Below are 12,505 nucleotides of genomic sequence, written 5' to 3' on the forward strand. Positions count from 1 at the left end.
GACAGCCTCTCCCCCTGGACATCAATGCCTCTCCCCCTGGAACGGCAGCCGGCATGTGATCCGACCTGGCATCTCCTGTGATGGATGATGGGTCTCGGGTCCCTCAAGATCCCGAGACAATGCCGCCACATCAAGTGAGGAATCATAATCGACCACTACAGTTCGCCGTCTGCGCCCGGGTGAAGAGTGAGGATGACGACGGTAGCGGGGATCATAACGCAGAGACGCTCTGGCTCGGTGATGAACCAGGACCACGTCTTCCCTCTATTCACACCGACCCTCAGCCTTGTCTGAAAGACCGTATGTCTCACTGGATGTCAAATCCCGCCTCATGGCGATCGAGCCAATCAAATCCCTCAAGCATTACAGTCAAATAGTCAAACACGCAACATGGAGGCTGATCTCATTTCTGTGGCTATTCACTATTCACTTTTCCTGAAATATTGCAACCTATTTCTGGGCTAGATTTGATGCATGTATTGCAACACAATGCTCCATTAGGTGTTATCTCCGCTCGGAGATAAGGTTGAACACCGGGGCAGGATGAAAGAGAGACAGCCTCCGTCGTGTCTAATGGAGAGATCATCCTTTACCTTGACAGCCACCAGCATCTTGTCCTTGGTGGGGCTCAGGTTGTAGCACTCAGCCAGGAACACCTTCCCAAACGCACCCTCGCCCAGCTCGCGCTTCAGGATGATGTCACGACGCTTGATGTGCTGCACGTCTGCAGGAGAGAGAGACAGAGAGAGAGAGGAAGAGAGAGAGAGAGGAAGGGAGGGAGCAATGGGGTGGAGAGGTAGAGGGAGAGGAAGAGAGGGAGAGGTGGTGAGAGAAGACAGTGACAGAGAGAGAGAGAGAGAGAGAGAGAGAGAGAAATAATTGGAGGGAGTGGGGGGGGGGGGTAGAGAGGGATGGAGAGGAGATTGTGAGAGAGAGGACAGAGAGAGAGAAAGGGAGGGAGGGAGCAAGGGAGATAAACAGAGACAGAAAGGAGAACAGGGGGTGAATATGAGGCACCAGAGACCCGTGTTTACTGCTGTTCAAGGACACATCTAAGAAGGATGCTGTGAAATCCACTAGAATGGAACCGCCAGGCCCAGTTCACCCAGACGGGCCACTAACAAGATGTGCTCGTTGTGGAACCATGTAATGATCGTTGTCTCAATAGCCTGATTGATACAGAGTGGGCTCAGGGTCTCTTGTCCAAAATACAGTTGATGAGCTGTGTGTGTATCTATGTTGTTTTGTATAGTCTGTAACTTTGTGTCTTATGTCTGTACCTTATTGTACAGTATTTGTGTTTTAGGACCCCCTTTAAACATGAGATGATACATAGGGGCTATCCTCAATAAATTCAATTAAAATTCAGGATAGACCCCCATAGACCTTATGTGGGAGTCTTTGGAAGAACCTTTTTTTGTTTTTTTTTAAAGAAGCTTTCTTTGAAACTTCTTGGCAGAGATACCCACACGGACCGTGTTTGTGTACATTTGCAAATTCACCAGAGCATTGGAGGAATATGAAATACCAGGAAAAAGCCATAGGGAAGGTACTGTAAATAATCTGTTTGCTCTGCACCTGTTCAGAGTCCCTGTGAGCGATCTATCGGGAGGGGGATTCATCCATATGGACAGTCAAAGTGGCAGCTGGTGTTCACATGGGCTTCTTGTGGCTTATTCATCCTTTTGTCTGGCATAAGTGAAAACACACACTTGGAAGGCTCGTAAAGGTCCTGCTCATCAAACTAGCCTTCATTACACATTCTACCCGGGCCCACTCGTCAGCAAACAGCACGCACAAACACACACGCACACACACGCGCACACCCACACATACGCATACACACACACGCCCACACACACACCGGCACACCTCCACACCTCCACAAGTACTTAACATATTCCCACCAATCCCTCTCTACTCTAGGTGTTCCCGTTTTTCCATCAAACACCAATAACAATGATGCAAATTAGAGTCCTATCCAAAAGGCTTGCTTTGTCCGCGTGCCATCTGTGAGGGACCCACCTGGGGTGACAGTCCCCTTTCCCCCGTGCACATCCATTTTATTCGCAGCCAGCGCCGTGAATTCAGATCGGAGGGATCAGCCTCTGCGCACGGACACCTGATAAACAATAGCTGGTACTGTGTGTGTAGTCTGAGGTGAGCAGCACCCCGCCGGCACCCACTTTAGAGTATGTTTGGAATCGGTGCAGGCAGAGAGTTGGGGGGCGTAGTGTGATTATTGTGAAGGGCGCACTGAAGCATGAGCGAGCGTTCAGAACGTCAGAGGGAAGAGGATATTGTGGATTTCCACAATTCTCCAAAGGTATAGGATGTAAAGGTTAGCGGTAATGGGAGTTATCAAATGGTTTCGCGTGTAAATTGGTAGCTAGGCTAATACTTCATAAATGTAATCCTGAAAAGGTTAAGGCTTCATACGACCTTCGTATACCCTGTATATTCAGATATGCATCAGTACATTTTAGTAAGCAAATCCAGGAGTTATGTTTTCGGTTATGGTAAAAACTCCTGAAAATTGTGTCCGCAGTTTGTGTCATCCTGTCACAAACCAAAGACAAAGGGACATAAAATCAATGTTGTGATGTCACAGCCCAGCCTCGGATCTGACAACTGCATGTCTCCGAGCGCGACCTTCTGTCAGGCGCCGGTCACACCTCCTCTTTTAGAGACCACCCCCCTTCGGTTTAAACATCTCATCTATATTCACTTATTCCACCATTAAGTGGTGTGTGTCTCGCTCCTTCCTGCTATCTCTCTAGCCCCAGAGCAGCCCATTACAGCTGCAGCTGTCAGCCGGGACTAGGACATGCTACCTTCACCTTCAGCTCCCCACCGCAGGCCCACTCAGCAACCTATTTACAAACAGCAGCTCTGTGGAAAGCCCTGAGATTAAAGCCACTATCCCTGGGCTCACTATCATTCATTTATCCTCCCTCCCCTGCAGCACGCCATACAGTATTCTCAAGTGACTCAGAGGAGGAAATAACAGGCCATGCGCCTGAGATACACATGTGGTCAGGATAGTGTGTGTGTGTGTGTGTGTGTGTGTGTGTGTGTGTGTCCCTGTGCATCTCCGTGGGAGTGAGGACTCAAGTGTGTGTGTTTGAATCTGTGTGTCTGCGTGTGAGAGTGCCAGCGTGTGAGCGTGTGGGTGGGGGGAGGAGTGAGTGCTCGGTGCCACTGCCACCTGTCATACGCTGCCACCGACAGCAGGACAGTCTTTTGCGGTGCTGCGGATACATGTGCTCTCTTACCACAGTGCAGCTGGCTGTGGAGATCTCTAGGCTTTATTTTATCTTTATTTAGCCAGGGGGGACCATTGAGACCAAGGTCTCCTTTCCAATGGTGCCCTGGTTAAATAATAAGCACAACATTATGTCACTGGACCTTTAATGTACTGTATTTATACTCTGGACCTTTAATGTTTTTGTTTTTTTGGGGGGGTGACCCAAAAAAGCCAAGAATAAAAAATAAAAATAGTTGTTGAATTAAGCACATCATTTGACCTGATACCACCCTATTTTAAATAGAATTCATAAAATTACACTTCCAGGGCAAATCATTTTTAGTGCTAACAAATCATTTCTAGTGCTGCTAAAGTTCACTAAACACTCAAGTTCACTATTTTGGCCTATTCACACTCTGTCTTACATGAACGTGACACATACTGTAGAGACTATAATTCCCCTGACGGCCTCAGTATTGAGCTAGCTACCGTTGTTCTGCAGGCGTACCCTCGGCTACAATGGAAATCAATGTTACCAGTGAGAGATTTTCAAGTGGCCCTCCTCTCTACAAGCAATACTGAAGGGAAATTGAAAGTGAAGTTCGTGGAAAATGGAAATGGAACTTTTTCAATATTCGGTTTGTGATAGCGACATTTCACAGGAGAGCATACTGAGAGTGGTACAGTAAGATTACACCCTGTAATACCCGTCTCGGAAAAGCACATTTACTGTATCATTGTACTTTTTCCAACGTCTCACCGGCCCTGCTGATTTCCATTGTAGCCGAGGGTACGCCTGCAGAACAACGGTAGCCAGCTCAATACTGAGGCCGTCAGGGAAATCATAGTCTCTACATGTACGTATCAGGTTCATGTAAGACTGAGAATAGGCCCTAAAGAGTTGCTCTGTAAGTGTGATTTTATGAATTATATTTAAAATAGGGTGGTATCAGGTCTAATATGAGTCTCGCCAGCCTGCGCTGGAAGCAATCCTCTTTAATCCTGGGGTTCATAACGCTTAGATCATTCTGAAAAGAGAGAACAGAGGTCTGCACCGACCTCGCCTGCATATCATCACACCGGCTATTCATACAGTATGGCAATAATGAAGAGACTGCTCTTTATGCTCCCGCATCAAAAGGTATTGTCTAATTCCGCCTGACGGGGTGGGACGAATCTCTAATTAAAATAGCAGCTGAGCGATAAAACAAAGAGTCTGTCTGGCTGTCTGATACGGATCGAACCATTAGAGCTAAGGAATGGTCCCCCTTGCCGTTCTCCCGTTATCTGCTTCATACGGAGACACCTCCCTCGTTGAGGGTCCATATCATTGGTGCTCGGAAAAAAAAACCAGCTGATTTCACACAGGCTGTAATCATCCGGCGTTCCTGTTAAGCACAGCTGGATGAGCAGGTTCATCTGGAGAGGTCTCTCTCACGCGGATGGCAGCCTTGTTCTCTGTCACACGCTGTTTACACATAAGCGTGGGAACGATAATTGTACTCACACTTCAGAGTGTGGATGTGGCTGGACTCATCCTTGATTTTTTATTTATTTTTTACAAGCGGGAGTGGATTCAGCAGTGGCAGCTATGCCATTTCCATCCCATCTGTTTATGGAAGCCAAGCAATAATGGAAGTGACCTTGTACTGTGTATGCAGCGGCATCTGTAATGCAGGGCAGGGTTCAATATCATGTTGTGGCCATGCCATTAGAGCTGCAGATAGCTGGCCCTCAACGAGACATTTAGCTTGGCTGAGGTTTCCCATCATGTGCCACCCCCCCCCCCCCCCACCCCCACCCCCACCCCCACCCACAGGGGGTAAAGAGCACATTATTTTCTGACCCCTCAGCTCAGCCTCCCCTGTCCTGGCAGCACATTCTTCTAGTGTGTGTGTGTGTGTGTGTGTGTGTGTGTGTGTGTGTGTGTGTGTGTGTGTGTGTGTGTGTGTGTGTGTGTGTGTGTGCGTGTGTGTGTGTGTGTGTGTGTGTGTGTGGTGTATGTGTGAGATTCTGACCCCTCAACTCACTCTTCTCCGATAAGAAGCTTTCAAGTAAATGAAGTAATAAATTATAGATCCGTGGCCAAACATCAATAATTAAGCCATATTTTACCATCTGGGTAGCTAAAAAAAGGGTTGAGGTTTGACACCCAGCATTGTCCAGAGAGGTGTTCAGCAATCAGGCAGAGTGAGTGACAGGGCTGGAGGCTGGGCTTATAGCAGGACGCGCCTCTGGTCGTGTCCAGGGCCCAGGGCTAGCCCTCAGGCTGTGAGACTGTGGTGATTTATCAAACAGGAAGGGGACTGGAGCAGGAAGGCTATCCTGTATGCCCTAGGCCTTGTTTAATTTCCCCTCTCAAGCCCTCAGAAGCGTTTCTCCACCAAGTCCATCAGCAACGGACTAGTGCTGGAGGAAACAGTTGGGGGACATCTACAGAGGATAATGTTTAACATCATGACCTTGAGCTCAGCAGAAGCCTGAGTGAGATGTCAAGTTGGTCAGTTGTTTGTCATACTCTTGGTATCTGGCTGTTTTAAAACATAATTAAAGTCCTAACTTGTCTCTGGAATTGTAAAAATTCTGGATCCTATACGCTTCATCTGATTTCTCAATCTCAGGTGAATGACAATGGAGAAAAGTTTCATTTGAGCCCACTGTCATTTATTCATTAGTTCCCATCAAATCTCCTGTGCCGGGCATGATGGGTAATACATCAGTCACTGCCTGGGTATTAAGAATTCATGACATTCATAATACATAAGTCCAGTCATTTATTTATCACCTCTAAATGGGATTTCCTTCCACCTCATTGGCTCCCACTCAAAATCAAGTTAGATATTTGGATGGGCGGCCATTTTGAGGACCAAACAATGCCTCAGCAAAACGATACTTGGATAGTTTACTGTAGAAAAATAGAATATTAGTCTGAATTGTGGGGGGAATGGTGAGCCCCTCGTCGTTCAAATGCAGCTTTCCAGACTCCTACTTGTTTTGAAAGCAGTAACAGGCACCAGACTTTGCTGGCTGCTGGCACTGTTGCTGGCACTGTGTCTCTTGAACGGTCGATGTAATTGTGAGTAATTAGACCTTAAAAGGATCTTGTCTCTTTCCAACCTCCCTAGAGGGCCGCTGGGAATGCCTGGAGCTGCAGAACAAAAGTCTGTTTTTGTCTAAACAGATCAACTATAAAGAGCTTGGTCCTTTTGTCACCAGATGCGAACGCCATATGATCACTTTGCCTCTAGACGGCAGTAAATTATACATTGCCTGAGGCCCTGAGCACTTTCACTTTAAAGATAAACAGCCACGGCAATGATAACACAACCCCCTTGAAATAAGCTTTAAAACAATATGCCTACGTCCTTTGATTTCTGGCTTGTATTTTTTCAAAACCAACTTTATATATTTCTCAATAAATTGCAATCAAAATGGAGGCAGAGAGCTTAGAGAGGTCTCTTTTAAAGCTGACGCGGGTAGATCAAAGAATGGCGTGGATCAACAGGCCGCCCATTTTGCTCTTCAAATGGAACATGACTGGGAAGAATAACCGAGATCTGAAAGTCAGAAATAGAGTCTAAATGAATTAAGTGTTGGTTCGGATTTCTAATTATGAAATAAATATCAAGTGATTGAACATGCAGTGTAGCTTGTGACAACATCATAGGTTGTGGCTCTGTGTTGCTGTGTGAGTGTGGGGACTGCAGCTAGCCTTCTGTGCCTAGTGCTTGTGCATTTGCAGTGCTGGTGGTGATTGGTGAGCTGCATCCCTGCAGAGCAGACGATGCTTTAGCTGCGCGTGGTGCTGAGGAGGCGGCCGTACTCACAGGTAGTGGGCTTGGTACAGCTGTGTCCATGCCTGAAGTACTGCGGGTTCTCAATGACCGGGATGCGGGTCATCCCTATGACGACCGCATCAGGACCAGCGTCCAGCGTGCAGGGGGTGATGATGCCATGGTTGACGTGATGAAGAGGGCTGGCGGAGTCTTCCTCCCCGCTGATCACAGCCACCGGTCCTGGTCAGAGAGAGAGAAAGCGAGAACATGAGATCGGCTTTGATTGGTCAATCCCCTACAGATGACAGCTATCACTGGCTAGATGACTGTATCGCATCAATCTGTCAGCTACTAGGGAATTTTAAGGCCTTTGGTCGCTTATGGTTCTAGAAGTTATCACTTAAAGTACAGTAACTGTACTGTAGTTCACAGATACCCCTCCCTAATGTGCCTCCAGGTCTTTCATTTCAAGCATTTGCAGCATTATGAAGTATTCTCACCCAACAAGTATGGAAGGACGGTGACGTGTGTAACATTGTCCTCACCTGGTCGGTACATAGTAACTGTCAAACCCCACAAAAGATATGCCAGGAGCGTGTTTGTAAAGACAGACAAGGCGAAAACGGAGAGCATCATCATACCACCAATGTGTCATAGTCAACACCAAGTCTCCGGACAAGCTTAGTCTGTGAGGACGGGACACAGCGATAGACTAGAAAGTTCTAGTCAACAGTTCTGGGTCAACAGCACAGATTTACTGGCAGCGTGACCGAGGGGCTATTTACACACAGAGTTGAGTCTCCTCATCTGACAACACGGTGAATAACAAGCAAGGTCCAGACTTACCAAATTATGACATAAATGTCACTTGTGATCAATTAATTTTGTGAATTAGCTAATGCACCGGCAATGTGCTCTCCCACACCCAAACAAAGCATTCGCTTGCAGTGATGGTCGTAATCGTCAGCTAGGGCCAAGTGGGAACACACACACACACACACACACACACACACACACACACACAGAATGACAGACAGACACACACAGACACTCACCCATACACAAAATCAACCAAGCCCTTTTCATCACTTGGGACTGTGTGTTGGAAACATCAGCCCTGATTTGGCGACTTGGAATGAGCAATGCCCAATAGAGAGCCACAATGAATAATCATCAAAAACACTTATCTTCTAGAAGCTGCAAACAGAAAGATAGCCCACCTCAAAGCATGCTAGTAGTGTGATCTCCCTTTAATGCCAGATGAAATGAAATCCATGTGGATGTGATTGGCTGCCAGAGCTGACGCCTCCGAACCATGCAGGCGTTGTGGGTGGAGATGGCTCTCTCTCTCTCTCTCTCTCTGTGTGTGTGTGTGTGTGTGTGTGTGTGTGTGTGTGTGTGTGTGTGTGTGTGTGTGTGTGTGAGTGTGTGTATCCTGGCCTGCGTTCAATAATAGCACAGTAAGACGCCTTTGGATGATCTGACATTATCAACTTGGATCTGACTGGGCTGTGTGGTGTGGGGGCTGTGTGGTGTGGGGGCTGTGTGGTGTGGGGGCTGTGTGGGGTGGGGGCTGTCCAGAAAATTACCTGACCGATGAAAACTCCCAATGGCCTCTGAGGATTTTCCCATCTGATTTTCCCATCTGAAAAGTTTCTCCTTGCCATGAGTAGACTTCAGACAGTGACCCCAGACAAAAATAAGGGAGCAAAGTTCCCTCTGCTAGATCAACCATGATTTATTTAAAAGAAACTACAAACTAGAATAGTCTGTACCAGTATTTGTCAGTGACAGAGAGAGCGAATGCTTTGTTTGGGTGTGGGGGAGCACATTGCCGGTGCATTAGCTAATTCACAAAATCAATTGATCACAAGTGACATTTATGTCATCTGTTTCTCAGAGTTTGGAGGTCAATCTCATTTATTACACAGGAACAGAGACATAACATCATTCCCTTCCTTTGGGTTTTGAAATAGACTCATTCATTAAGATATTGTCAAGGTGCTTGGCCAGGAGGGCCATCTTAGTACTGTGGGTGGAGTGATGAATTGAGGAAGCACATGGTTATGGATTTGTGGGGCATACTGCTTGGGAATAGAAGAGAACACAATACCATTGATTCCATTGCAAATGTTGCTATAGAATTTAATTGAGATGTTAAAATGGAGACTATACACCACCGAACCCACAATGAAAATAGCTAAAGCTTCACTATTTCCAGCGTGTGCACACGCGCACACACACACACACACACACACACACACACACACGCACACACACACACACACACACACACACACACACACACACACACGCACGCACACACACACACACACACACACACACACACACACACACACACACACATTAGTAAAGCTGGCTGCTGTTTCACCCAGAGCACCAACTAGTATTCAGCACCTCTACAAATGAAATTAGTGAAGGTGATACTCAGCAAAAAAATAAATAAAAAAAGGTTTCCCCTGTGGTTAGAAATAAATTGTGTGAAGCCTGATTGCTTCCCTAACATCCCACACGTTAATTGTGCCACAGATTCTTTTCAAAGCTGGTTAATTAGGATTTGAATTAAGTTGCGGACAAGCAAAAGTGAACAAAGAACAGCGTAGTGATAGACGGAGCCTCTTACTTCTGGAGGACTTGAACCAGAGACAGAGACTTGAACACAGAAATGGTCAGAAACTCTGCTGACCTGCAGGGCCAATGACAGGCTTCTACAGGGGCAACGCCCACTTGCCTTGACTGTCATGCCGCCTGTGATTACTATGAAAAGAATCATGATATGAAAAAAGAATCTCACATCATTATTATGAAAAGAGTACCTTTAATGATCATCATATTTATTTATTTATTGAATTAATTATATATTCAATGATTTAATATTGAGTATTTTGGCTCTTCATAGGAAGCTGCCGCGTGTCCTGGGCTTACCTTTCTTAACTTGCATTTAATACTTTATTCATTCAATAGGACTTGGCGTTGATGGAAGCTGCTCTGTGTCCTGGGCTTAACACTACTGAGCCTCTCACACTATAATCAGGTTTCTCTTGCAAAAGAGATTTTCATCTCAGTGACTTCCCGGATAAATAAAGGTTGGATGAATGAATAATGGCATCTACAGGGACATAAAAATAACAATTAATTACTTTGTTAAGAGGAAAGAGGGTTTTAAGGGAAAAGTGTCACAACATTTCCTGGTGAGGTGGTACAGAGGACAGATAAAAGCTTTCTCCACAAACAGGCTTGATAACGCAACCTCCCACCCAATAGCAGATACATGGAAATGGTGAAGAGCAGATAGCAAATGTTGGCTAACCTCATTAACAGAATGTGTGCCTCAGGGTATCCAAAGGCAAGGTGCGTTCAAGAACGAAACAGCTCAGGACGCCTCAGCTCCTCGCCTTGGCTAGTTAGGTCTAACTGCGACAAATACTGAGCGCTGAGACAGTCAATATTTATGGTCCTCCCAAAGTAGGCTATTGAGAATTTATAGTCGGCCCACAAAAGCCCAATGTGCATTTTCTTTATTGCTGCATAAAAACAGTGAAGACTGAAGGAGAAGGACGGTGCAGCAGAGCGAGAGAGAGACAGAAATAAACACAATAAACACAGTCCTGAAATGCACTGTAAATCAGTCAGCTGGTGGATGATGAACCCATTTTAACCCATTGTTCAGATGCTACCCCTGTAGTTCACAATGCATTATCACCTCCGCCTCAGCGGCAGCGCATAATAATGTTTCCGGTGCCGTGTGTACGTTGGTTGGATGGTTTGTTAACAGGATTATGCAGAAACTACCAGACAGATTTTCATGAAACTCAGTGGGTAGGTTTAGCATGGGCCAACCTTGAACCTATTAAAACAACCCATTTTTCTCTAGCTTAAAAAGTACGAGAACTGCCATGATTTTCTACAAGCTATTTCAGGTTTACTTGTTCCCTCATTTAGAGGAGTGTTTCAGAGACCGCTTGTCACATGACCTGCCACAAACCCCCAAAACATATTGAAAAACAAATACTCTGTGTACAATCCAGGAAATAAAATATATCAATTTGAACATGTTTGTTTGCATTCCTGTATAACCTGCAGAAATCCAAAATGTACTTTTGAGAGAGCGGGAGAGAGAGAGAGAGAGAGAGAGAGAGAGAGAGTGAGAGAGAGAGACTTACAATAACTTGAGTTACTATCCTTGAGAATTCCCTAAATACTGTGCTATATTTCCCTACAGGGCTGAGTGAGGACTCTGCCTTCCATGCAGCACCAGACTCGGCGGCCATATTTCACGTCGTAGCGCCCGGCCTCCCGAACGGCCCTGGAATGGCGAGCCCTCTCTCTCCAAGGCAGCCATGTAAATCAGAAAAGAGGAGCGAGAGCCACATGCATCCATTCCTGGCACAAAATGGCCACCTGATTGTGAGTATCAGCAGTGCTGCTCCCCTGGAGCTGTGGGCTTGATTTGGCCCTGCATGCTAATGAGAGCGGTCTGCCGGCCAGAAGACCAGTAGGGGGGACGACAGGAGGGGAGAGGGAGGGGGGAGAAGGAAGGGTGAGGGAGGGGGAAGGATAGGAGGGGAGAGGGAGGGGGGAGAAGGAAGGGTGAGGGAGGGGGAAGGATGGGAGGGGAGAGGGAGGGGGGAGAAGGAAGGGTGAGGGAGGGGGAAGGATGGGAGGGGAGAGGGAGGGGGGAGAAGGAAGGGTGAGGGAGGGGGAAGGATGGGAGGGGAGAGGGAGGGGGGAGAAGGAAGGGTGAGGGAGGGGGAAGGATGGGAGGGGAGAGGGAGGGGGGAGAAGGAAGAGTGAGGGAGGGGGGAGAAGGAAGGGAGAGGGAGGGGGGAGAAGGAAGGGTGAGGGAGGGGGAAGGATGGGAGGGGAGAGGGAGGGGGGAGAAGGAAGGGTGAGGGAGGGGGAAGGATGGGAGGGGAGAGGCCAGGTTTCATCCGTCACACTCTCAAGCCCAGTCAGATCCAAGTTGATAATGTCAGATCATCTGAAGGCGTCTTACTGTGCTATTATTGAACACAGGCCAGGATACACACACTCACACACACACACACACACACACACACACACACACACACACACACACACACACACACACACACACACACACACACACACACACACTAAAATACAAATGATCAATCAGGTGTCAATGAACCAACCACTGTAGCCTTTCTCAAGCCGGCTTGTATCTCAGCCCCCCCATCTGTCTGTCTCACAACCCCCTTCCGTCTCTGTCCCTCTACCTCCTCTCTCCCCCTCTATCTGCCACTCTCTCTCTCTCTCTCTCTCTCTTTAAAGCATCCTCCCCTCCATCTTCCCTACCTCCCTCTTTCTTTTCTTGTTCCCTAATACCCCTCTGGGTTTGGGCTCCTTCCCCACTGACAGTCATTAATAGTTTCTTCCCACCACAGGCATGAGTGGGCCAAGCGAGAGCAGATTCTCAGCGAGCTGTCCGGCTCTTTAG

At 47.1% G+C, this 12,505-nt stretch overlaps 1 protein-coding gene across 2 annotated transcripts in view; it reads right to left on the reverse strand.

Moving 5' to 3' along the window:
- The window catches only part of ntrk3b (neurotrophic tyrosine kinase, receptor, type 3b), a gene marked incomplete at both ends in the record, with an annotated part of 161,635 nt that overhangs the window by 27,076 nt on the left and 122,054 nt on the right, over window positions 1–12,505 (reverse strand). For both annotated transcript variants that reach the window (XM_084436618.1, XM_084436619.1), the window contains 2 exons: window positions 594–724; window positions 7,075–7,263. In XM_084436618.1, the coding sequence (XP_084292744.1) occupies window positions 594–724; window positions 7,075–7,263 (320 nt within the window). The remainder of the gene's footprint in view (window positions 1–593; window positions 725–7,074; window positions 7,264–12,505) is intronic.

Source organism: Borostomias antarcticus (assembly GCF_949987555.1).
Source record: "Borostomias antarcticus genome assembly, chromosome: 4".
Classification (NCBI taxonomy): domain Eukaryota; kingdom Metazoa; phylum Chordata; class Actinopteri; order Stomiiformes; family Stomiidae; genus Borostomias; species Borostomias antarcticus.